The sequence below is a fragment of the Mchenga conophoros genome, linkage group LG23 (assembly GCF_057382185.1).
Source record: "Mchenga conophoros isolate Kocher_MC1m ecotype Shallow Benthic linkage group LG23, M_conophoros_male_GT1.1, whole genome shotgun sequence".
Classification (NCBI taxonomy): domain Eukaryota; kingdom Metazoa; phylum Chordata; class Actinopteri; order Cichliformes; family Cichlidae; genus Mchenga; species Mchenga conophoros.
The window spans coordinates 532,165-559,241 of record NC_140547.1 but is presented as its reverse complement, the minus strand read 5'-3'; the positions used below and the strand labels follow the sequence as shown (position 1 = coordinate 559,241).

At 43.3% G+C, this 27,077-nt stretch overlaps 2 protein-coding genes across 4 annotated transcripts in view; both read right to left on the bottom strand.

The window, feature by feature from the left end:
• The window catches only part of usp13 (ubiquitin specific peptidase 13), a 33,613-nt gene extending 13,430 nt beyond the window's left edge, over positions 1-20,183 (bottom strand). The window contains exons 1-15 of one of the 3 annotated variants that reach the window (XM_085266023.1): positions 19,771-20,183; positions 17,974-18,099; positions 15,691-15,754; positions 14,431-14,552; positions 13,676-13,818; positions 12,564-12,748; positions 12,059-12,156; positions 11,025-11,215; positions 10,605-10,676; positions 9,049-9,154; positions 7,430-7,555; positions 2,591-2,744; positions 2,048-2,222; positions 1,838-1,926; positions 1,276-1,398 (exon numbers count right to left, since the gene is read on the bottom strand). In XM_085266023.1, the coding sequence (XP_085122149.1) occupies positions 1,276-1,398; positions 1,838-1,926; positions 2,048-2,222; positions 2,591-2,744; positions 7,430-7,555; positions 9,049-9,154; positions 10,605-10,676; positions 11,025-11,215; positions 12,059-12,156; positions 12,564-12,748; positions 13,676-13,818; positions 14,431-14,552; positions 15,691-15,754; positions 17,974-18,099; positions 19,771-19,881 (1,885 nt within the window). In that variant the 5' untranslated portion in view covers positions 19,882-20,183. The remainder of the gene's footprint in view (positions 1-1,275; positions 1,399-1,837; positions 1,927-2,047; positions 2,223-2,590; positions 2,745-7,429; positions 7,556-9,048; positions 9,155-10,604; positions 10,677-11,024; positions 11,216-12,058; positions 12,157-12,563; positions 12,749-13,675; positions 13,819-14,430; positions 14,553-15,690; positions 15,755-17,973; positions 18,100-19,770) is intronic. The other 2 variants (XM_085266024.1, XM_085266022.1) reach the window with 2 other exon arrangements.
• A 935-nt stretch (positions 20,184-21,118) lies between these two features.
• Positions 21,119-26,997, bottom strand: ndufb5 (NADH:ubiquinone oxidoreductase subunit B5). The gene is made up of 6 exons (XM_085266078.1): positions 26,837-26,997; positions 25,217-25,299; positions 24,613-24,679; positions 24,433-24,494; positions 22,084-22,190; positions 21,119-21,327 (listed from the first exon to the last, which is right to left on the bottom strand). The coding sequence occupies exons 1-6, from the start codon at positions 26,952-26,954 to the stop codon at positions 21,207-21,209; spliced, it is 558 nt and encodes a 185-aa protein (XP_085122204.1). The 5' UTR covers positions 26,955-26,997; the 3' UTR covers positions 21,119-21,206.
• Between the last annotated feature and the right edge of the window lie 80 nt (positions 26,998-27,077).

The following is a 27,077-nucleotide window of genomic DNA, read 5'->3' as shown; positions in this document are numbered from 1 at the left end:
CCTAAAATATTTAGGCACACTAAGACAAGTGAGTGCAAAGTTTTTCTATTGTGTATTCATGTGCTAAGATGCAGCAGACGAAACCAAAGAAAGATCCAAGTTTATGGATGTGTGAAGCACAGCAAAGGCTGCTCTCAGATGTTACCGTCTCTGCTCGAGCCCACCCCCAAATGTGCTCACAGCCTGAAACATTATAGGACTCTCTGTACTTCACATCTGCTGAAATATTAACAGAGCTTTTTAAAAGCATTTAAAAAGCAAAAAAAATAAATAAATAAAAATAAAAATGAAATATTAACAGAGACAGCGATAACTTGATGTAGCTGAACTTTACAACAGGAGGAGGAAACTGCAATCACAGAGCAGAGAGAGACGAAAGGCAAACAAAAAGGAGGGCACTGCCTTTGTGGGGTTGATTTTTTATTTTTAATAAGGGCTAAAGTGGCATGGATTTAACGGCTGAAATATTACCAAGCCTGCAAAAAAGTTTCTTAAAAAGTGACAATATTTTATTGAGTGCTATAACTCGCTAGCTTCCAGTACTTTAATCCCAGAGCTGAGGGAAGTGCGTTACAAGGAGATCTCGTGAAATCATTAGAACCTATTAGGCTTAGCCACACTGTGAACACAAACACTCTTCAGTAATTGATTGAGCATGCCTTTCCTGTGGGATTCCATTTAATGTGTCCTTAGGAGGGAATATGGGTGGCTTTCAGCAGAATATTATATTAGAGACAATTTCACAGACCATTTAATTCACAAAAATACCCGAGACCTGCCAAAAAGGATCTGGGGCACTGCAGCTGGTTTAAGCAGCAACGTGTTATGTTATAGGGTAAACACAAAGTTTCATATACTGAGGTGTTTCTAGCACATAAATGGAGTGAAGAAATATTCTTGGCTTTTTTGGCTAAACAGTACAACAAAAGGCTTCGCGCTCTGGGAAAACAGTGCCCTTTAAAATTAATAAGGGACTGTGAAATCAAAGATGAAGGGCCAAAAACGCCCGGAGTAATTAAGGGTGCTGGTACACTGTTTTTCTAGAATTCATGCATGACTGCTAACACCCCTGTAGGCCAATGCAGGCAATTTATGAGAGCCTGTAACCTTCTCATTGAATTCTGGGTGAGAAAAATGGAGCAGCATCTAATAGATGCCATATATTATAATATATGGATGTTTATTTGTCAACATCAAACAGAAAATAATACAGAAAAGAGCAAATTGTTAAACTCAAATAGGCTTAAAAACTCCCTCCTCCATTTTATTTCATACCTCTGGTGTCTTCGGGTAAAACAATGGGAGGCATGAGGTCCGGCAGCTCTTCTTCACCTGCCTGCAGCCCCGTGGCTCGGAGCCGGTTCAGATCCAGGAAGTCGGGAACGTCAATGACCACATCTGCAGAGCGAGATATAAAAGTATCAAACTGAAGAATCCAGCAGTAAGAACAGTGAGCTCCCAGATCAACTTTTAAATATTACGATCTATATGTGAGGCGTGAACTGACCTTTTTCCCCATTTATGAACTGAACTGAACACTTTATGAACATTTTAAGGTGCTAAACACACCGATTGATTTTCAACTACCAGCTAAACAGCAAAAGCGTTTTACGGACACCGACAGGATGACAGATAAACGTTTATAACCATGTGTTCAAAGTGCAGGTGAAACGTTTTCTCCACCCGGCAACAGATTCACTGCTGTGCCTTGTGAACTGCAGTTTAATGGTGCCCTCTGCTGGGGGTTTATAGCATTGCACTTACTGAGACATGCTGGTGGAGGGAAATATAAGGTCAATAAATCTGATCAGTCACTAAAGTGTGAGATACTAGTTACCTAGTTTTTTCGGCACCCAATCAACTCCAAATGTGAATTTCTTAATCTGCACCACCAGATACTCTGGGAACGAGGCAAATCGGGAAGTTCTGTAAAAGAATGTGTTGAAAATTCAGTTTATGAATCCAGCTGGTTTTCGTTTAAATATACTGGTTAAAAAGGGGTGTACGTTGGTCATTTCTGGCCCGAGAACAAGTGGACGTTGCTTACTTGACTCCAGCTGACTTGGCCTGCAGTGCCGAGCTCCAGAAATCAGGAACATTTTCCGGCTCTGTGAAGGCCTGCAGACAAGCAGTGAAAGGGATCCGCGCTCTCACTGGTTCAGGAGGGGGACGCATGTTCTCTTCTGCTTCCTTACGCTTGACCTCATATGCAAGTAGCTCCTCTGGTAATGAAAAAAACAACAAAAATGTGTCACTTTCATTTGCAGCATTCTCAGAACTGAAGGTGCTGCAAAAGCTGCAAAAGCCAATGTATTTGTTGTAAGTGTAGCATTGCAGAGCTTTAACTAAAACTCCACTGTTTCAGTCAAATACTCTCATCTTGGCAACATTTAAATAGTACATACAATTTGTCACGTAATACTTTATATCAAGCTGTGAAGGTGTAATTATACCTTACATACAAAACAGCTCTTAGCCGGGAACATTATTCCCTTCTCAGAGCAGGTCCAGTTCATTCTCCCACTTGCTGCAGTGACCAGAGGCAATCGTGGCCTCCATTCGCATTGTAAGCGTGTGGGGGCTCCGTTACCTCGATTGCTGGCGGCCTCAAATGGAGCGGGCAGCTGGATGCAGTAGTCAACCCGCTGAGTGTAACGGACACGACGAGTCTGGCAGCACTGAACTCGCTCCTCCACCAGGAAGCGAAACACATCACTTGGATTCTCTGAGCCTGCGCTGTTCCTCTGCAGAAACACCAAGATTTACGATTCAGCTACGCTGAATATGAGCATCGATAACAGAATCGGACCACATTTGGATTATGTGTCAGGCTGACTTTAGTTTATTATCCCTAAAGCAGGCTTGGCCGAGTCCAGGCCTCGAGGGCCGGTGTCCTGCAGGTTTTAGATCTCACCCTGGGTCAACACACCTAAATCAAATGATTAGTTCATTACCAGGCCTCTGGAGAACATCAAGACATGTTGAGGAGGTCATTAACCGTTTAAATCAGCTGTGTTGGATCAAGGACACATCTAAAACCTGCAGGACACCGGCCCTCGAGGCCTGGAGTTGGACACCACTGTCATAAAGTATTAGTCCCATCCATCCATCATTAATTTTGTTTCGGTTATCTGGGGCCGGGTCGCAGGGGCAGCAGCCTAAGCAGAGAAGCCCCGACCTGCCTCTCTCCGGCCACCTCCAGCCTTTCCGGGGAAACACCAAGGCGTTCCCAGGCCAGCCGAGAGACATAATCTCTCCAGCGTGTCCTGCCTCTTGGCCCGGCACACCTCAACCGGCTCCTTTCAATGTGGAGGAGCAGCGGCTCTACTCTGAGCTCCTCCAAGATGGCCAAACTCCTCACCCCATCTCTAAGCCACTGTTAGGGAAAATATTCTAAAACACTTCTTCAGTAAAGACTCAGAGAAGAGAAACACACAGAACTTCTTGCTAGCAAGGGCAGCCTCCAAACTGAGACTCGCACTAAGAAACTGCCCCGGTCTTTATTTATACTTCAGTGAGCGTTTGTGTGTGTGTGTGTGTGTGTGTGTGTGTGTGTGTGTGTGTGTGTGTGTGTGTGTGTGTGTGTGTGTGTGTGTGTGTGTGTGTGCGTGCTGCTGATCAAAGGGTCATATAACATGAAAGCACAAAAGGTACATCCTTGGTTAAGAAGAGGGTAATCTCCCCCTCACCCTAGATGGTTCACCCTAGATAACACAGTGAAGAAGTCCAGCGGTTCATCTAGGCAAAAAGGCACTTAGACTAAAACAGACATAGCTATGTTAAAACAATAAAACAAGGTGCAACCTCTCATGCTCCCAGGACGTGGGGGTGCATTCCTGGAGTGCACACCAAGCCTGCAGCCTGTTAGAGATCACACATCCTGTCACTACACAATTAATTATATGCCTCTAAGCATACATGGTTAAATATTTCCTAATACAAATAACTACATGCAGTATTCTACCATATGCAAACTTATATCACTAAAAGATTATACTGACTACTAAATACAATTTTCCATTGACAGCCACTCTTCAGAGAAAGCTCATTTCCGCTGCTTGTATTTCGGTCACTACCCAAAGCTCATGACCACAGGGGTAGGGATGTAGAACAACAAGTACATTGAGAGCATTGCTTTCACACTCAGCTCTCTCTTCGCCATGATGGACTGGTACAGTGTCTGCATCACTGCAGCCACAGCATCAATCCGTCTGTCAATCTCCTGTCCCTTTCTCCTTTCACTCATGAACAAGACCCCAAGATACTCCTCCACTTGGGAACTTGTCCTAGAGTAGGCACTTCACCCTTTTCGAGCTGAGGACCATGGCCTCAGATTTGGAGACTATGCAGACCAAGCTCTGCAATTAACCAAACACCCCATACTCCCTGAGCACCTCCCACTGGATACACCAAGGGACAAAGTCGAATGTCTTCTCCAAGTCCATGGTCCTGGTTCCACGACCAGGACAAAAACCGCATTGTTCCTCCTTTATCCGAGGTTCGACTAACGGATACATTTTCCTTTCCAGCACCCTGGCATAGACTTTCCCAGGGAGGCTGAGGACTGTGATCCCCTACAGTTGGAGCACACCCTTTCTTGAAGATGGGAACCACGACTCCGGTCTATCAATCCAGAGGTACCACACCTGATCTCCACGCAGCACTGCAGAGGCGTTTCAACCAAGCCCGCCCTACAACATCCAGAGCCTTCAGGAACTCAGGGCGAACCTCGTCCACACCAGGGGCTCTGGCACCAAGGAGCTACTTCAGTGACCTCCCCCCGGAAAAGACGAGTTGTCCCCCTCGTCTCCAGACTCTGCTTTCTCTGCGGAAGACTAAGGAAGTCCTCTGAGTTCCATCCACTGTGCAACAATGTCCTCGGTCGAAGCCAGCAGCGCTCCACTACACACAGTGCAGGTAGAGCACTGCTTTACCCTCCGAGTCGCCTGACGGTTTTCCATGTTTCTTCAAGGCAGTCCGAAAGTCTTTTTCCTCCCTGAACTCCTCCCACACTCGAGTTTTTGCTTCAGCCACTCCCAAACCATGTTCCGCTTGGCCAATCGGTACCTATCAGCTGCCATCGAAGTCCTAGGCTAACCAAACCTGACAGGACTCCTTCGTCAGTCTGATGGTTCCCTTCACGTCTGGTTCGGGGGACACCACCACGACGGGTACCAACCACCTTGCAGCCGCAGCTCAGTGCAACGGAGGTGCTGAACATGGTCAGACTCAATGTCCCGAGTCTCCCTCAGATTGCTGTTGAGCTCTGCCGGAGGTGGGAGCGCTGGCATATTAAGCAAATTATAAATACGGTTAAATGTAACAGCTCTATTTGACAATGACATAAACTGGGGAAGAGGTGGATAGAGACTGGATATATAAATCACAGAAACGACTGTCTTTGCCGTGGTCTCTCTAGACTCTCCTGGCAAGACTTAAGCGTGACTGCAGTTTGACCCACATTTCTTAATACAGCCATTCAAAACACTGATGTGACTCTTTAATTTACCAAATGCCTCAATGGAGAGAGCTGCATCTTTTTTAGAAAACTAGGAAGAATCATTATCACTGACAGGCTCCATATCCTCAGCAGGGCTGATTGAAGCAGTGTTTATTTGAAGACTGTGGTGAAGGATGGCACTGTGATTAAAGCACTCGTTTGCCAAGGCCAAGGCCTCTCTGCACCCCAGCCCTTCTATTCTAAGATGCTACAGCAATACACGAGTTATAATGTCACTTCAGCCATATTTGTAGGATGGCACAGGCTGGGCGTGCTGCTGATGGTGGTGATGTTATTCAGGTTATCCATGTATGGGTAACTAAACTGGCATGTAAACACTGACTAGTAGGTCAAAGGAGGTGTGGAAACAAAAACAAAAATGTTAATCACATTTAGTGTGAAATATATCTACAGATGATTTTTTTTAACAACAGCCACAGAGGTTAGGAGAGATTGGTTGTTATGTTTTGTTTATGTGCAGACTATCTCAGGGCATGCGTCCTGGGTGAGGCAGAATCGGAGGCATTATCTGGCCACACAGTGTAAGCGATAGCAGAGGTCTATAGATATCCTGCTTGAGACAGACATTTCAGCACACCCCATGTTTATGTACCAACCAGGGAGACGGCGTGCTGTGTTTAGTCGAAAACAAACGGCCCCTCCTCCAATAAACTGTCTGTCCCCGTGTGTCACACTCACCATATCCCACAACAGCTCCCACTCTGTGACAATGTCACAGAAAACTGCAGTTTACAGCACATCGGTCACGTGGGATGTTTTACGTCATTTTAAAGATTTTCTGTGACGCAGCGAGGCACGCTGACAGACGTCAGGGTTTTTTAATTTTACAGAGCAACATTGTAACACTTACATCAAATATAGAATTCACAGATGTATTTACATTCACATTTCTAAAAGTCGTTTGCCAGATTTATACATTCATCAGCCGCTTTATTAGATACACCTTGCTAATACCATTTGGACCCCCTTTGTTTTCTTAACTTCTCTAATTCTTTGTGCCAACAGGGTGCTGGAAACAAAGATCAGAGATTTTGGTTCGACGTTGCTGCAGATTTATTCAACTCCACGTCCATGATGCGAATCTCCCGTTTCCACCACAACCCAAACTTGCTCTAGTAGTTTGAAATTTGGTGACTGTGGAGGCCTTTCAAACTGCAGTGCGTTGTCACTGAAAGCAGTTTAAGATCAACTTTGTGCTCATTTGCATACATTGACACATTGAGCAAACTCTGCAGTCACAGCCTGTCACTTTCACAGTCACTGGAATCACCTCTTTCCCATTCTGGTGCCCAGTTTGAACTTGAACACAGTATTTGCATTATAAGACAGTTGAACAGGGATGTCGCGGCCTTTTACGTTCCAAACACCAAAAAAGTCCAAGAAAAGGCCGTGGGTGGCAACGGGAGGTTTGTTTTAGAACGCACTTCTGACTCCATTGTTTAAAAATCATATGCCGTTTATTTCGTGGAAAATTATAAACAAAAATCAGCCAAATAACTTCTTAAAACTTAAAATTAAACGAAAGTTAACTTAATTTGCTTTAACAACTTCAAAAGTGGTCAAAAAATCATTTCCTAACCCTCCCGTCTTCCCATCTGACATTTGGCAAACAAAAAACCTCTTTACCACACCCATCCAGGGTGCTCTTAATCTCTTGATTAATGAGAGGGTCCATAAGCTAATAAACCAATCACTTTGCAAAAGCTTCTCCAATAAAATTAATTACAAATTTACATAACAAAACCAGGTCAGTATATTCTTACACCTTTAAAGAAAAAACAAAAATGAATACAAATTGCATTTTATAAACATTCAACAAAAATGGCCACAACAAGGGATGTCTAATAAAGTGTGTAATTAGTGTACATGTGGATATGTGAAGACATTTTTCCACCCGGCTTCACTCACCTCCACCAGGTTGATCATGTGCAGGAGGAATTCATGAGCATCTTGTTGTCTGTTGGAGGAAAACTCTGGGTGTCCCCTGCTGACCAGAGCCTTCAACATTCGAGCAGAGATGCCCTTCTGCTGGTGCTGCAATTAAAATATATATACATATAAAAAGATGTCTCACATAATCTGACTACGCGTAAATACTCGGCCTTTTCAGAGGACCATATAACACAAGAGACAGCTGACCGAGAGTGGGAATTATAGATGTTGGAAGGAATGTGTGATGTCAGGCTAATCAACATGTTTGTCTAACGTGACAATAATATATGTGCTAAAATATGATGCTACAAAGTAACACAGATACTTCAAAAACTCGCTGCTGTGGGGGCACGGTCTGCGGTGCTGCTGCAGGGGTGATGGACACACCTGCACGCCATCTGCAATCACGTCTTGCCGGCTTAAAAATCTGACTGGGTCCTGGGTTGTTGATGTCAATGCGAGTTGGGCTATGAGCTGCAGCTGACTGAGTGTGTGAACAGCAACCAAGTATGCTGAAAAGCATGTTAACGACAACACCATCGGGTCTGCGGTGGGTTCTTTGCACTGGCATCGCCACCTTCTTTGTTAAAAAACTCAAACTTTAAGCTAGCTGTCACAACAAGAAATACAGACGTCTGCATCACAATGCTCAGGTAAAAAGCATCTTTTCCAATGCTCGCCATCACTGTTGATACTTGCAGCTTGTGACTAAAACTTTGTTGCTGCCATACATATAAAAATGTGCTTTCACAAAGATGCAGCAAAAACATTTAACCTGGCTCCTTCACACATATCTACATTTACTTTGGTTAAACAGAAGTTAAAGTGTGAAAAAGCATAAACCAGCAGTTACTATAAAATAAGCAGACGTTTAAATATGTTGCTGCCATCCAATCTATATTTTTTCTCTGCAATCAAACAAAAGTAATAGTCTTTAACACGTAAAACCACCAACCTCCATCACGAGAACGTGTACCAGCATTAAGGAAACAATTTGATGAGACTCTGTGATTGTGCTGGGTCACACTGACATAATACAAGCTCTCCCCCCACATCTCCCCAGCTGTCAATATATGTCCAACCACGATTCCCCATCACACATGCAGGAAGCTCACAGCTCGGCCTGGTGGCTGGTGAAGCTTATGGAAGAAGCCCAGGGCTTACAGAAATAACCCTTTATGGCTGTCCTGTAATTTTGTGGCAGATGTGTACTACGACTCCGAAAAGGCAACAGTTTCAAATGACAAACAAACACGTAAATATTCATATAAATTAAACAGTAGCACATTTTACCCATGTAGCAGCATAAAGCTGTGATGTGAGGAACTAAAAGGCAGAACACAAAATATTAACGGAGCTGTTGAAGTCGAGCAGCTCAAACTGCTGTCAACAGTTTGTAGACCAAATGAAAACAGCAGGAGGAGGAGAGAAGCGACTTTAAACATATATAAACTCAACTACACTCCTTAAAAAACAACTCTGTTACGTTACTATGAAAAACCAAACGTTAAATCAAACTGAGCGGCTAAATCTGAATGTTAGGATTATTCACATGCTTCTGTTGCTTATGGACCCAGTTTGGAAGCTGGACATACCCAGTTTAACACCTTGTATTCTTCTTTCATCACCTGTTCAATGAGCTCAGATTTCATGGGCGGTTTGGAGTACTGGCCTGAAAGCAGTCCATGTCCCAGTTTAGCCCTGCCACACAAAAACACACACATAAGCATAAAGTAGAGTCTTATTTTAGTCTTGCTGGGGTTATTTTTTAGATGGCACACCCTGAAGGAAGTGTGCACAGATGTCAAGGAAAAAGACACTACAAAACCTTCAGACAGGGCACTTGGAGGCCAGCTCGTGATAATCCTGAGTTTAAACTAAAGCAGGCTGTAGTCCTAAGTGCCTGTTTTGTTATTGGACTGGCTGTGGCGCCTCTTTGCAGCTCTTTGTGGTTGTTTCTTGTCTTATAAATACGTCTGTGCAGTGGTACTCCAGAGAGACAATTAGGAGAAATACAGTCATTTAGATTCATTCAAGGCTGATGACAGTTTTCATCGACTGTATACTACTTCATATTTATTAAAAGTGAAAAGGAGCAAGCAAGGGGACCTAGTCTGCTTCATTTGTTTCCCTGTCATATATACACTATTACACTGATGTTCTTATTAAACAGTGAGGTCATGTAACAGTTATCCCGATCCAGGCGTGTTTTCATAGGCGTTTTTCCACTCTTGGATCAAAAGCAGACGTCCGATATTCAGTAATAACAGGCACACAGCTATAGCTGCGAGGACAGTAGCTCCACCCACCTGCTGTTCAAACCTTGTGTTTATGCAGAGCAGCCAATCAGACGGACGTTTGCTTCAAGAGGAGCTAAAACAGTTTGTGCCAGACGGTGCATGAGTCCATAAATGTGTGATAAGTGGCGTAAACCCGGCCCTGTGTTAGCCTTACAGCTTACAGGTCACCTGCTTAACTTAGTGAGGCACGCAGCACCGCAACTACTGCAAAGATCTGGAGGAGAGCCTCTTCAAATGATTACACGACCTTTAGCAACATGCTAATTTAATGAACTTAAATATTTGGTGGCAGAACCTCAGCTCCAATCCCCGCCCCCCGAATGCGTCATGTGTATCATGAAAGACTTTCCTGTTTGTCCTTCAGCACCTTGACCTTTATTCACACGTAGCGTTTCTATTAAGTACCTGTTTACAACATAATTGTCTTCAGAATAATCCAACTTTAAGAGAGCGCCATTATACAAATAAACGGTTTACTTTCCTATGATCCATTTCTCGCTGACAAGCTCTAACAGTGACAGATATAAACGTGTTTTTATCTGGCTGCGTGCCTCACAGCATGAAATACACAGCTGATATCTATCGCCTTCCTGGCTAAGAATCTGCTTCCCATTCATCACACCCACAGCATCTGACTGGCCTCTTGCAACATACTGGCTTATGTGACAAAGTCAAACAGATTTTACGACTAGCATCAAAATTCATTGGCAAGATTTGGTTCTATTAGAAAACGACACATCGTGTTAATTATGTTATAATTAACAAAATATTCCAGTCCTGAGCAGCTAGAAAAACACCCTCTCCTGTTTGTGCAGTTCCACACTGCATAACGTGACACTGCAGTCACTTACATTTGAGTTGCAAAGTCCTGGGTGGGGTCGAGCGGTGAGTAGTCAAATATCCTCTGAAGATTACCCACATACCTGGAGAGCAAAGCATGAGTCACACTCTGACCTACAGAGGAGCATACGGGATGATGGACCCTCAGGAACATTAACTGTAAAGTAACAGTTTTAAATAATGCTCAAAAGATTTTTTTTATGTCCTCTGTCGACTGACATGAATAAATATTTGTAAATTATTTTGAACAACAAATTTACACTTTAAACACTTGATAAAAAACAGCTTTGATTGTTAATAAAAACTGAAAAAGTATTTCAGATTCTTCTGTGGTAACAAGACCTCATTTTTAAACTGGCTCTAAAGAAAAGCAGTCTTTCTGTGAAACCAGTACAGAATCAATAACATCTGACATACGAGATATTACTCACATCCTTTGGAAGTCTGGGATGCTGAAGAGGACCTGCATGACCGTACTAAGGTAGCAGCTGCTTCCCAGATTTTTGATGCCTGTATAACCAGAGCCATACACCTCCTTCAGCTTCATGCCCGACTCTTGGATCACCTCCCACTCGCTGACCCGCGGCCGGGGTTTATTGTCTGTGTGGTGCCCGTTTTCTGTCTGAAGGGGGAAAAGGGAAGCTATATTAGAAACACCTTTTGGGAGAAACAGAGTCTTCATCTGGTTCTCAAAGCTGGAGAGAATTTGGCTGGAAAGTCTATTATGGTTTTTAAACTCCACCCCACATGAAAAACGCCTGGTTAGACCAAAAACAGCGTTGGAGAATCCAGGCAGGTCAATCCCAATCAGTCCTACACTTTTTATTCATGTACTAAACTAAACTCTGAGATGAAGTTCTTTTAAATGTGGATTGTTTTGATTGAAATATCCCCAAAAACCCCAGACTGATGTTTTTGGGACTGACACCTATTGGCACGATTTAAATACAGTGTTCATCAAATTTATTGGAGCATCTGACATACAAACAAGAAAACATAAATATTTACAGCTCTTTCAAAAACTTCAAATCAATCAAGCATAATATTATAATATTCAACCACTGTAGGAATGCAAGTCAATTTGTGTAATTTGGCATTTTAATCAAAAATAATAGTGTGCTTCACTCATACAGATTAATATGGGAGAGGATTAGGGCCACTGGAGTCCTCTTCCATAGCATTAACCATTACAGAAACACCAATTACTACATTTAAATAGCAGTGATTTAGGGCAGCTGTGTCATAAACCTCTCAGTGAATTTAACAGCGCTACATCTCTTCAAAGTTTTCTTTATTTCACGTAAAGAAATGTAACAAATGTTTGTAAAACTCCAATGAAAATGTTCAGTGTGTAGCTGCAGCAGTGAAGCGTGGTGTGCGTTTGTTATTGATTTGATAATTGACTGATTATTACTGATTTCTTTGATGTCTTTTAGATGTTTTAGGCTCAAAGCAGCTAACTTACTCCTTTCTGCATCTGTAGCATGTCTATTCCAAAATGTGACAGGTGCTCTGATACGTGCGGGTCCAACACAGCTTCTTCTTCCTCAAACGAATAGATGTCTGAAATTTAAAGAGCAGTTAATCACTACAACAAGATTCATTGTTGGGATGGTAACTTACTCGCTTTAGAAATGAACTACAGATGGATGAGATCTTGCTTTGTATTTCCAAGAGTCACTGTGTGAGCTTCAGGAACAAAACTTTGATCGGACAGTCGGTAGGTGAAATTATTATTATAGCTACACGATGCTACACATTATGTCAAATTTTTAAAAACGAAGCGAGTTTAACTACATATTATTGTGTTTTAAACACTACCATAAATTTGATCTAAACTACAAGTTTTCTGTAGTTTTCTTTGCATTAAAGATCAAAACAAATGTAAAGGAAGGATCACTGACAACGTGAAATAAATGAAATTCTGGATTCGTGGAACGGCTCTCGTGATGATATCAAGAGTCCCAGACCTGCTCCATCGGGGGTGATGGTGTCCAGTTTGACAGCCAGAGGGTAGTTGGTCTCTCTGTAGTGCTCCAGCGCATGGCCGTTACCACCGCTCCCATCAAAGAACCACTTCCCACAGAGCACCGCTCCGTCTGTCAGGTTCAGCCACAGGTTCTCTCTCATCTCACACTTCTGACACTTCCAGCCACTGCAGACAACAAAACAGACTCGTGTTGTTGATGTGCCATTTTTAATCACTCAGTCGTGCCAAGCCTCACTTTTGACTGCAAAATGTCTGTGAAGCTTCTCAGTCATCCAGGTCACAGCAGTCTAAGGAGCTCGGATGGAGAAGCGTCTGGACTCCTTTAAGCTGCTTCAAGACGTTTCACCTCTCATCTGAGTTCTAAGGTCAAAACAGTCAATCTGGGACTCTCCACCATTTGACCCTAGAATGAAGAAGCTTCTCGGATGAGAGGTGAAACATCTTCAAGCAGCTTTTCCATCCGAGCCACTTAGACTTTTACTGCAACATTGCAATTTCCTCAACAACAGGGGTGAAAGTCGTCGGATTTACAGGTTCTCTCCTGTTCTTTAGTTATCAAAGCAACAGAAACAAAGACTACAAATACAAGACTTTCCTTATATAGAATCATTAAAAACATAGACGTTTACATCCATGCCTATTCAGACACGTATAATAAAGTACGCAGCAAAGCCTTTAATAGGTGGAAACCAAAGATTACTTTGATCAATGAAGTGTCAAATGTGAAATATGGTTCACATTTCGTTTTGGCTTCACTAACGAGGTTTTTGTAGTGTGTGCGTGCCATCATTCTGTTTGCAAACACAATAACCTGAATAAACTGGACTTCTATCCAGAGATGCCTTCAAAGTCAACTTAATGGCTTCGTGGTCAAAAGCGGACAAAAACCGTAACTTTGAAACCAGAATTCTGTGGTGTCGTGATTATTGTTGACATACACTAAGTACGTGTCAGATTTGACCTCTGACCTCTTCAAAGTCAGTACATTGATCTGAAGGTCAAAGTGATCATGGTGCTATATAGAGCTGTTGTTTCTTACTGCCGTTATTTGTATTGACAGCATACAGGGAATAACACAGACTTCACTCCGACCTGGGTGGGATCCTGACCCCGTTATCCAGCTGTCTGAGGCTTCTGGCATGCCGAGACACCTGGATCTCCTCCTCCCAGGACTCAGGCTCCTGTTTCTTGTAAGCTGATGGTGCATTGAGTACTGCATCACAGGCGATGGTCACCTGGACGTCAGCAGAGTCAGCGGTCAGTATTTTATTTCAGCAATTATTTTCTTACAACTGAACATAAAAGCTCAGAACCACAGAAAAGAGCCAAAGAGGTCATGCAAGATTTGTGCTTAAAAAAGAAAGTGTGTGCCACGTCACATGACTGATTCAACACCGAAAGAGTTAAGAAAAATCCAGCAGCAAAACACACCTGCTCTTTTATTACACTGTACAATTAAATATTTTCCACCGCGGCAACATGAAATCGCACATGCATTAAATAATAAAACAGACGTCGAGGTCGTGCCAAAGCCAAGCTCTAAAAGCCAAACTAACGAATAAATGTGTGAAAAGTCTCTTCTGCGCTCCATGCAAGCAGTAAACACAGAAAACAAGGCACATACAGGTGCACCACATGGTTCCCCGAAATGTTTGCAAAGGTGTACATCTCACAGGTCACTCACCAATCCTCTATAATGAAGTTCGTTTTTGAATTTTCACAGATGTTTTTGAACCTTGAATGTAAAACATATGGATTGAGACCAAATGGTGGCTCTACAAGACAGACGGGGTGGCCACTCAGGGAACCATCAGCGTGCACTGTAACGGTAACACAGACTCACTGACCAGAGCGGGCAACTCCTCAATATTTGGTAAGGGGATCTCGAAGTGGTCTGGAAAAATGACGAGCTTGGCCTCATCCTCGTATTCATAGTCCTCCCCGTTAAAATCACGGTTCAGCTCTAAATCTTTCAGGGAGGAAGCAAACAGTCAGCTGCCACTGAGTTTGTTCTGAAATATCTTTACTTGATGTTCTTTTCTGCTTGAATTTGAGATGATGATTTGTTCCTTTAGTCAGTAGCGGATTTCTAAGGAGCGGGCTTTGATCACCCTCCATACAGAGCATTTGTTTTCCACTGCAGCCTAAACGTGCATAATGACTCAGTGGGAAACAGGATCATAGGTTAACCCTGACAATGCTGTTATGCCTACTGATTGCATGCGACGTCAGCAGCTAGCGCCTTAATTAGATCACTGGACCAACGTGGGGATTATGGCGGATACGTACATAACCGCTGTCACTTCAAGATCTTAAAAGGATAACAGGAAGAACTGCTCCAAAGAAGGAGTCCTCAGGAAGAGGCAGGTAATGGCTGGAGGGCTGATCTAATCTACCCTTCATGGAGTGGAAGGAATTCCTCCGTCAGGAAGGAGGCAGAGTCACCTGGTCCTCTGGGCGCAGCGTCATAGCTGCAGCAGAAGCGTGTCAGCAGCCTGGACGGGAGGTTGACAGGCGGTGGCAGCTGAGAGGCCGGCGACTCTCCCTCTCCGCACCCCCAAAGAGGCGGAGATGAAGGGGAGCGGGCCAGGATTTGATTTAGAACAGTTACCAACCACATTTACAAATAAATGAGCTATATTTAGAGAACAAGATGAAGCGGAGGAAGAAGAGGAGGGGACACATCATGAGGAATATCTGACGCTTTGGGTAAAGGCTGGCAAGAGGGGGCGGCTGGAGGGTCACGACAGAGCAGGAGATGCGTTTCTGACCACATTAACATTAAACCACCAAAACAGTAAATTACTTCTGGAGCTGCACTTTTGCAAACACCAATCAACGAGATTTACTGTTCAGGTATGATTTAGTGCTTTAATCCTGCCTCTGCTGGAGTATAAACAGTTGATTACTCATTTTCCTGTTCTCATGCTACAAAATCCGTAAACATGATCGTCGTTACTCTGGTACATTTAAGTTCTGACGATAGGTCTCGTGGTGAGGAAAGGAGCATTTAGTGAGTTTCTTGTACCAGTGAAGTAAAACCCTGAATGCTTTTACTTATATTCATAAGGCTGTAAACTCTACTTGCACCACTGCCTCGGTCTTACCTAGAAACACTTTTCCATTTCTTCTTCTGGGGATGGCGCCGCCTCCAGCAGCTCCGGTGGCTTTCTGTAGGAAACATCACATTTAAACACCTTTCAGCACCCTGCACAGACATCCAGAATTACTTGAAAAAACACATTTTTATGCCGTGCTAAAGCCAATCCAGATAGTTGTCATTTTGTTAGGAATAGATGCTGGACGTTCCAGGTGCCGGGTCAGTTTACAAGGCAAGCGGAAAACCCCGACCATGGCAGGGTCAACATACAGGATGATTAATAAAGTGCTTCAGTACGACAGATACTGTTTACATCATGTGTGGGCCTGTCTTTGCCTGTAGTGTGTGTCATGGTCTTTTTCTGCCTCTGCTGCAATTGTCTCTTCATTGAATGTCGTCAAGTGCGGTCAAAAAGGCAGCATGAACACAAAAACAAAGAATAGTAACATTAACATATTTTAGCTTTGACACAGTTATTGAATGGCTTAGGACCGTGAATCTGCAGAATCATCAGTTGGCAGCACAACTCCACAGCGCCACCAACTGGTTTCCTTTCAGTTTGATCAGGTTGGCCTGAATGAGCCTCTCTCGGTGGGTAAACAGGGCAGAAAGACGGAGAATGCTGACACGCTTGAGACCGAGTGGACCCATGGGAAAAAACCCAGCAGACACAGGAGCCTGCAGAATGTGAGCAGCTGTTTGTGGACAGATCCAGGCATTGAAATAGCAGTTCTCTACAAAGCAGAGCAGAAGCCAATTAGAGGCAGCAGCTCTGATCTTTGTCGGTCACCATCCAGTTTTCATAGAAAGACAAAAGTGAAGCATGTTTTGGTTCAGATGTGATACTTTTGCAAAGACTGTTCCCTTAAATGACTCAGCAGCTCTGTGGCTCAGTCTCAACAAAAGCGTAACGTTACAGTCTTTGGACAAAACATCATTAATTGTAATAAAACTCTACAGTAATAAATTCTGTTGTGATATAAATGGGTTCAGTCGTTTCACTTTTGTAATGCTCGTCTTATTGTTGCTTTCCAATTGGAAAATTGTTTTTACTCATGTTTTACTGAAGCACACCTCACTGGTCCAATCTTAAAAACATCACAGCTTGATGAATTGTGGGTTTTAACGGCGTGTTCAGCAAACTAAGAAAAATACATTTTAATCTCTTTATTACAAGTTAAAGAAATCCTCAACTTTCCACATAATTAGTAGCAAATTACCAAGTTAACTCTTGGAATTTTCCAAACACACAAAAACTAGAAAAACGTTCAGTGAGGAAAGTTAGAGGTGAGAAACAGGCCTGAAAACATCAAGTGTTACACACAAACAGGGGGGGGTGTAATGATTTGCAAATGAACCCATAGGGACCCAGCGGGCGATCGTGGCTCAAGAGTTGGGAGTTCGCCTTGTAATCGGACAGTTGCCGGTTCGAGCCCCGGCTTGGACAGTCTCGGTTGTTGTGTCCTTGGGCGAGACACTTCACCCGTTGCCTACTGGTGGCGCCAGTGTCCGGCAGCCTCGCCTCTGTCAGTGCGCCCCAGGGTGGCTGTGGCTACAATGTAGCTGCCATCACCAGTGTGTGAATGTGTGTGTGAATGGGTGGATGACTGGATGTAGTGTAAGGTGCTTTGGGGTCCTTAGGGACTAGAAAAGCGCTATACAAATACATTTACCAAGACGATGCTAACTTGCATCTATTATGCTGCATCAGCCTCTGTGGGAGGAGAGTCTGTGTCCTGAACTGGCCTACCTGCCTGCAGTCCAGCTTCACCAACTGGAAACACTTATTGAAATGAACAATATGACCGAGCAGATGTAGGACCGTGGAGCAACTGGGATGCTGCATCAGACAGGGCCGGGATGACGTTCCTCTCCCAAAACTCAAGCACCTGGCCTACTCGCTCTCCAGACACTTTTTTCATAAACATTTCTCTCAGTTTACATCTGCGATAAAACGCTTTTACAACTTGACACGTTGTGATTATTTTTGTGCGCAAGAAATCTGGATTTAATTTGGTCTTATGTGTTAACAATCATCATTTAAATATATGAATCAATATTCCACACATCACTGGTTTTACTCAGGAGTTGTTTTTTTAGCTTTTCTGTTCGACTCTGTTAAATTCTATTAAATGAATTACCTTTATGTGCTACGGATTCAAACGTGCTCTATAAACAGGATTTGAAAAGCACTTTAGAAACAAAGATGATTTCTGTGCTCTGAATTCTACTTTAGTCTGTATTTACAATCAACGCCCGACAAAGCACATGGAGCAGGTGGAAGACGCACCTCTTTGACGTGCCGTTTGAGGTGCATGTAAACGCTCTGTCCTGTTTTGCGATAATGTCGCTCCACATGTTCTCGACCGAAGCCCAGGAATGTGTTCATACACACATACAGGCCTCCCTCAGACTCCTGCGGAGCAAAACAAACAATAACAATGAGAAAGCACAACTGGCACACTATGAGCACATTTGAAATATTTCTTACCGTGGGAACAATTTCAGGATCTTCTATTTTGCCCAGTTTGCCAAACTCATCACGGTAACATCAAACACAGAGATGTGATTCTGACACTTTCCAAACTCTTTCTCGCTCAAAGAATTATTATTTGCACCAAAAACTTTCCACCTTTCAGCATTTGTGCTGCTGACAAGCATTAGTTTTAATGCAAATGCCTCCTCTGACAGGTCATTTAAGCCAAGGAAAGTAATTGATTATTGTCTCATATTAGGCTTCATACGAGCAACATGATACAACAATTTTATGCTGTTGTTTCTGAAACTGAAAAGCATCCCATTACAGGCAGACTATTTCATTAACAACATGTCTGAGCTCTTGGGAGAATGATTTTTACCTTTAGTAACAGCCCATAAGCTGAGACTGACTTGTGTCATGTCTTTGAGAGAAGAACACGATTCTTTGGTCATCTTGTTATTATCAAAAAATGTCCACGTGAACAGTGACAGACACCTAAACATGCTTTCAAATCTACAATAATCAACCTTTTCCTTTCCTTGACAGTTCACTTCACATGGGAAAACAACACACTTGGAAAATACACCTTCAAAGTTAACCTAAATCTGCGACTGATAAACCTTTAAGTGGCCCAGAGTGACATATGAGCCTCAACAGTGCAAGGGTAAAAATAACCCAGTCCTCAGGCCAACATGACAAACTCCAGACAGCTGAGTCACCTTTAAAAACGGGTTCAGTCGAGAAAGCGAGATTTCATTGGGGCAAAGAAATGTTATTTATATCTGTCACAGGTAGGAAGGGTACCTGTGGCAGATACAAAAATGCAGGGTTCAGTTCACGTACAGGAAGAACTGAATCATCAGCGCATGAAACCCCTTAAAGGTTCAAATAAAGTAAAGCAGCAGCTGTGTTCATGATGTCCCTGCTGTCCTATTCACAGAAGAAAAGTAAAATGACAAAAATAAAGCAGAATAAGCATTTTCATATAGCAGAAGCATTAAATCTTTCACTTTTTGACTCATTATAGTCACAGTGTTGCAGAGACACCATGTGACCCCATAAAAGCTACTAAAAACCAAAACAACACCATTAGGGTCTTTAAACGTGTACAAATCCTGTTTGAGAACAGAAACATCACCGTGGACACAGTTCCAGCCAAGCACCACTGACGCACTTTAGGCCATTTTCAGACAAATTACAGACTATAAAAGGCCAAGAGTGGAGCAGTGAACTCAGTGTGCTGCTGCTGGAGGGGGAGCCCAGCTTCAGGCAGGTGTAGGTGTGTGGCTCCGTTTATTGGTCTAACTGGCCTGCGTGTGGACCTCCAGTAGTAGTGGGGTGGTGTGAAGTGGACACAAAGGAAACCCCTTTCATCTCTTTCGCCTGAGACGTAAACACCCTTTAATTGTCTTTTCCCCTCTCAAGCTCGCGGGGACGGTGACCATGGAAACACGCTCATTTACAGCAGATTCACGTGCGCCGCTGAGCTCGTGCAAAACAAGCTGTCAGCTCGCCTGCGACGCACTTTCTCTCCCCAAACAAGCCGCTCGTGTCGCACCGTGTGTGTGTGTGTGTGTGTGTGTGGAAGGGGGCGACAGGCACACTTACGGGAGAGTCGAAAGAAAAGGCGCACTCGCTCTTGAACACCCGGTCTCCTGTTCTGGGGACCCTGATGGTGGGCATGTATGGGACCAGCAGCTCTCCGAGGTCTGCAGCCATCTTCGCATTCCTGCTTCTCGCACCACAATGCTGCGGAGCCTCCGGGGCAGCGCCTGTCACAGGAGAGGATGCTATTTTTAAAGCACTCCGTCTCTACATTCCTCCGACCAGGGGGATGTGACGCTGAAAAACATAAAAATAAAATGACCGAGGGGTGGAGGCAGGCAGGCTGCTGCACGGTGCGGCGCAAAGCTAATGTTGTTCTTTTGTGTTTCTATTCTTTTTCCTGTCTCCCATCACACAAAAAAAGAAAAATCTCGGACCTGCGCAGAAATTACATTGCTGCTGTTGGCTGTGGTGACGCCGCTGTGCTGCTCCTGCTCACGGGGATGTTTTACGAGAAGGCCCCTCCCGCCTCTGAGGATGATTCATAAAGCCGCCCACATTTACTACAGCATGTTTCCAGCTTCCAGGATTCAGGAAGTGCGTGATTATGGAGGACACTTTGATTTTTAGTAGCTGCTGCTGATCCTTTATCAATCTGCAGTCGGTTTAAAAAAGAGAGAGCAGGAAATGTCATTGCTCTGCAGGATTTTGCGAATATAATAAGTAAATAAACAAAAAATATACTGCAGATGGCAGATTTTTATTTTTAATATGTGATTTTAAGTCCACTTGTGCTGCGTGTGTCTAAAGAAGCCCTTTGTCCGCATGACCAGGCTAGTCTTGTCTGCAGAGCTCTGCCACCCGGTGGACGCTCGTGTTCATCGCAAGAAAATAAACTATAAACCAACAGGAGACCAACCTTCCTCAGAGATCTGGAAGAATTTACAGTACAAATAAATGTAAGGTGCAATTTGTTTTTAATTGCACTTGGCTGAAGCTTTCTCAGCCCTGGCTAAGCATTTGGATATATCTTGATCTTTGTCAACAGGCCAAGTATATCCTGGACAGGTTGTCAGCTCGATGCCGGGCTGATACAGAGACGGACAACCATAGGAGACTTTTAGAGTCACTAATTAACCCCACTAACTGCACGCGACGGAGAAAATTCAAACTCCTTCATGGAAAAAAAAAATGTAATTATAGATATTATGCACATTTGATTTACTCTTCAACTTGAACTTTATTGGATGATTTCAGCTCAGAAGTATTCACACAAACTGAAGACAGGGGGTCTCAGTGGGTTTCCTGCTCTGACACAAGCTGCCAGTCCCCGATCATCTGTAACTCTGGAATATCATCACGGTAAAGGTGTTTGCTGCATGAACTGAATTAAGACGCTAAAACATGAATATCAGAGTTCGATAGATACTTTATTCACGCAATAAGGGAAAAAATGTACAAACAGTGAGATTGATGTACAGATGACAGAAACATCTGGATTAATGGTCAGGCGATGACTTGGGGCTGTTGTCAATTAGCTCCTTGTTAAGGGTCGGCACTTGAAACCAGGGGCCGTCTCCTTGCTGCCTCATATGGCGACGCACCTCCAGCTGCGTCAGTCTGTGACAACAAAATCATGAATAAAAAGAGGCGGAGAATGTAACACCATGCTTTAGAAATGAGCAACCGGTTAAGTATGGAAGACTAATAATGTACGATGCTCGTAAAATAACAAAGAACTACATTTGTCACAGCTGCAGCACACACACTTAAATTGATTCCTCAAGATTTACCAATCTTATTAAATTTACCAATTTCAATAACCAATCTGCATATTTTTCAGAGAGCGTGTTCTGAAAAAGCCAAAGATGGTTCCCTCATAGGCTCGCCTGCACCTGTTTTCTTTTGGAGAGAGAAGAAAAACAAAAAACTGAGGTTTTCCACATCAGTGGAAGAATGCTATTATCAAGGAATGCAGCTGCTCTGCACGCCCTTTCAGGATCCCTCCCTGCACCAGAACTGCATCATGTTCTGGTGCTTTCCATGACTGGACACACTTAAGAACGGCTGCCGCTTTAGCGTTTGTAGTGAGTTTTCCATGACGGTGGTAGCAAACTGCTGTTTCCCATTTGTGCTGTAAAGCACATTTGTAAACCTCTGTGACAGTTAAAAACTCTCTCTTGGATGCTTCCCTCTGTAAAACTCAATATCAAGACACTGTTGGTTACACTACATAAACAGCTAAACACCAGCTGTAGCACATCAGTGTATCGTGTGGTGTATATAAGCCAAGCAGACACGTCTTCTAAAAGCATTTAAATTCATGTGTTTGTGTTGATGGTGAAGCGCACGAAGCACACTGGCAGTAACACCCACCTCATGTCTGCTTTTTCCTTTTCAATCTGGATCGCAGCCATCATCTTTTCGTAGTCCTTCACTGGGGAATCATAGATGTTCCGTGTGATCCACCTGGTGATGGGGTGCTGAAACAACAGCGCACAAGGATTTTGTGCAAACATAGGACTGTCCCTTTAGTGCAGGCATGTGACATACATTTGTTGCAGTTCAGTGTTATTGTGGTTACAGAGGAGCTTTGGTCAAGTAAACTTTCTTGAGGGGACATTTTTTATCCTGTTTTAATTCTTAAGCTCAAGATCCGCCTCACCAACAGCTTAAGGTCATAAGGAGCATTTACCAGGCTCTGCCCATGAAAACTCAGAAACCATACACTTTTTTTACAAAGATTATTTTCCTTTGGAGATGCTTTCATGTTGACTGTGGCTGGTGCTGCTGTGCGTTCGTGTCGTCTGGATCGGCTTTGGTGAATGTTTTGGGTTTGGTGTTGACATCTGTCCAGCCTCGCTTGTGGAATATTCCACTCTCACCCAAGGTGGAAGCGTGCCACTTGTGGCTAGGGAAGATTGAGTGCTTTAATGAACTTTGATTCACTGCTTGATCAAAGCTTGTGCGCCAAAACACACTGGAGGGGTTTTTTTTATAGGAATAAAAGCATTTTTAAGAAATAGAGTGCCACTGAGTCCTTTGAAGACTTTGCTTAAAAATCATACCCAGTTTAAAATTTGTTGTTTTCTCCTTATCAGAAGCCTCCTTAGACAGGAGACTAGCATGGCTGCTATTTTTAACTCCTTTCCTGGAAGTCCCGGTCTGTTCCATTGCACTTGTGCATCTGCAGCACATGATGGATCTCCTCCAGTGTGTCACTGCAATAATACTTCAACTCTAACTTCATTTTGGGGAAAAGGACAAAGAGCCAGAATCTAGAAAGTGCAAGGCAGTCGTCAGTGTGTGGACACAGACTGGTACGTGCTACGTACAGACTGCTTGCTCCAAGTCCAGAGATTATACTCTCACCATCTACAAGTCCGCTATGGCCTGCTTGAGTCCCAGTGATGGGACACTGGGCCATGTTGCCACTGTGTGCACCTATGTGTCTATGGAACTGTGCAGGCTGCACTACCGCACCCCCACACCCTCAGAGATGCAGGATTTTGAACTGAGCACTGATAACAAGCCGGACGGTCCCTCTCCTCTTTAGTCTGAAGGATGCTGTGTTCATGTTTTCCAAAAAACTTTGATTTGTCTGACCACAGGACTGTTTCCCCACTTGGCTCCAGTCCATTTTAAACGAGCTTTGTCCTGGATCATGTTCACATACGCCTTGTCTTTACATTATGATGCTTTGACATGCATTTGTTGATGACACGGTGACAGAATTATGACGGTTTATCTCTGACAGGAGCAAACAGGAGGGACACAAAGTAAGGAAGCAGCCCAGGGCAGACGCACACCCAGGCTACTGCAGCCCTTTGGCATACAGGTCGTTTGCACAACCAGGTCAGCTATGCCAGGGCTCCATGTCTGGTTTGAATGCAGAGCAGCCTGAGGGCCTGGAACTGAAGGGCAGCCAATATTGATTTTCTCCTTGTCCCTTTGCCCCAAAAGGAGGTTTCTCCAGAATCTCCAGCTGTGCTGATATTATTTACTGTGAATGATGAGATATTCAGTCTTCTTTGTGGTGAGAAACATTCAGTTTTGTGCAGTTTAGTGAGCCTCTGCTCATCGACACGTCTGAAACGCTGCCTCTCTAACATCATCTTTTTACACACAATCATGTTACTGACCTATTATCAGTTAACTTCATTAGATGTGAATTTCCCCCCAGTTATTTCTTTTTAGTACTGCTTACTTTTCAAGCTTTTTTTTTTTGGCCTCCATCCCATCAGTTTTTTGTTAAACCACGTAGCTCTAATCAAATTCAAAACGATCAAATGTTTTCAAATAATGTTTTCAAATAATTTTGGCCTGTTATAGGATACCTGTCAAAAAATAAAGATGCTGCATTGCACATAATGATGAGCCAGCTCTGCCTCACCGACATAACAGACATTTAATCGAGCAACATAATGACGTGCAAAGCACGCGGTTTCAGTCGAGGCTTCTTTTAACTCTACACTGAACGGGGCCCTCGGAGAGACTTTTACCTGAGGGACCCGTCGTAGCACCTGGGTTTGAAAATGTAACACAACAGTCCCATAAAACACTCACTGGAGGAAAACATGATGTTGGGGGGGGTTAACAATGAATATGCACATATTATGATTACACTTCAAAATAAAATCCGTGAGCATATCCTTCCCTTAATACGAGTTTGAAGCAATGACAGAAAGAAGCACCACAAACAACCAAAGAGACAAAGGGACGCACCTTGTAGTACTCCCAGTGCTCGGGCTCGTAGCCTTCAGGAATTTCAGCCAGCTCTGCCTCACCTACACGACAGACATTTAATCGAGCAACAGAGATATTCATTCCATACGTATTTGAGTAAGTCCTGGAAAATATTAGAAGCCGACTAGAATACACAATAAAACACTTATGCTTACTCACCGATGAAGATATTCACCCCCGTGACGACGATAGCCACTGGAACACCAGTCAGCAAGATGTAAAATTGCTGAGGGAAAAAATGAGAAGAAAATCAAATATATGGCAAATTCAGTTGTTGATGCGTCCATCCAAAATTAACCAAGTAAGAAATATCTCTTACTTTTTAACTCAGCGAACTGACTTTTTTATTTTTTTAAACCAGCTTAAACAGTATCATGTTGGCCATTTTAGTTTTGATGTATGCACTGCTCTCTGCTGCTGGTGCCTTTGAGCAAGGTGAGTAACACAAATGTGGAAGCTTGTTTTTTGGCTGAGTGTAAGAACATGAACACAAACATTCTTTAAAATAAGAGAGAAAACATGGTTACTATTTAGAAACCTGCACTGTGGGTGAATAATAAACTTCCAACAGTACGTCTGAGCAGTCAAGGAAAATATGTTGAGGGAAAACTTCCTTTGTTACATTTCAATAACAAGATTTTGTTTTGTTCTTTCAAAGGGTGAACACAAACATTATATTATAATGATACAGCAAAGTTAACAGAGAGCACTTCTGCAGTGTATGTACGTGAGCTTGGTGGATGTGATGGTGCTCTGCACTTACCAATAGGCGCAGAAATCTCCTGTCATAGTAGTCAGAGGGTTTGATGACAAACAGTCTCTTTCCGTGACCCCAACGGACCGCAACTGCAAAACAGGGCACAGTTACTATCATGATGCCTGTGATTGGTTATAGTGAGCACGCACGCTGCCTCTTCAGTTGCATGGAGGCTCTGTCCAGTGTACCAAGTATCTCTATAATGTATTACAAATGCAAAGTCTATGACCTACCACTACATCATGATTAGGTGGGTGGAGCTTGTATTTTGTGTTGTTTTTCTAGCAGGCTTAGATGTTTTACATGGTTGACACGTTTGCCCCATCTCCCTTGTTGAAGAGACGTTGTTTCTAATGGTGGCTGCCCGATTGAGTTTAGTGCTATAATTACATATTCATATAATTGGACTACAAAAACTCAAATTATGATTACGTTTCACTTCAACAATAAATAATCCCAGATTATTTTTGCAATAATGGCAGTCATCCATTACTGCGGACATCTTCTTAGTAATAATCTTTGGTTTGACCATATGGGCAAAAATCAAGAATGACCATCACTGCAGCTCTTCAAATGTGTATTCGTGTGGCTGTTCCCTTTAGAGGTTGCCACAGCAGATCGTCTCCCTCCTTCACTACATCCACAAATCTTCTCAGCGGCCTTCCCTTTTATCTGCCTTTGCAAAACAAATCCACTACCTCTCCTCTGTAATTGTCCAAACCATCTCAGCCTTGCTTCTCTAACTTTGTCTCCAAAGCGCTCAGCCTGAGCTCATGTGCTCATTTCTAACCTTGTCCATCATGGTCACTCCCAATGAAAGTCTGAGCATCTTTAACTGTGCCACCTGCAAATCTGCCTTCTGTCTTTTTGTCCATACATAATAGCAGACCTCACTACAGCCTTGTAAACATTTATTTTCGCTCTTGCAAAGTATTGCATGAACTGTTTAAAACAGGGGTAGGGAACTCCAGGCCTCGAGAACCGGTGTCCGGCAGGTTTTAGATGTGTCCTTGAGCCAACAAAGCTGATTTAAAGGGCTAAATTAGCTCCTCAACATGTCTTGAAGTTCTGCAGAGGCCTGGTAATGAACTAATCATTTGATTCAAGTGTGGTGACCCAGGGTGAGATCTAAAACCTGCAGGACACCAGCTCTCGAGGACTGACGGTCCCTACCCCTGGTTTAAAGGGTGTCCCACTGAGTCAGGTGGCTTTACTGAAACCTTATAATTTAAGGATATTAAAGAACATGTCGCTATTAAAAACATGGTGGAACGCCTTTAGATAAAACTGCAGACCATAGCACTGCATGCAACAAGCAGATTTATGTTAAGCGTTGACACAGAGATGACAAACTATCATTCAAACCCTGTAACCCAACTAATGTTTACTAAATACGCACCGCTTACTGCAATGAAAAGGCAGAGGTTGAAACTGGAGGATAAACAGTGGCGTATATAAACAGTACATATGTATACGGAGCTATAATAAAGTCACTGTCTTCCTTTATTGACACCAGGACACACGTTAACAGCTAGCTCATGTTAGCAAGCTAACAAGGTCATGAGAAAAGACAAGCAGCCTTCCGGTCAGTCGTCTCATTTTTTAAACGACTGGGGTGTGTCTTACCTTTATCTGTGCGGGGGATTGCTCGAGTGAGTAAATTAGCCGCAGTATTTCCAGATTTCAGAGGACTCAGTCTGGCTGCAAAAGCAGCAACAGACCTGAGAACGCTCGTGCCCACCATCGTTACTTTGGGAGGACGGCCCAGCAACACGAACTGTGATTGGCCGTTAAGCGAATAAGCGAATCATATTTGATAAGAGCACAGGTGTAATTTATTTTCAACTGAAATGTTATACGGGGTTTT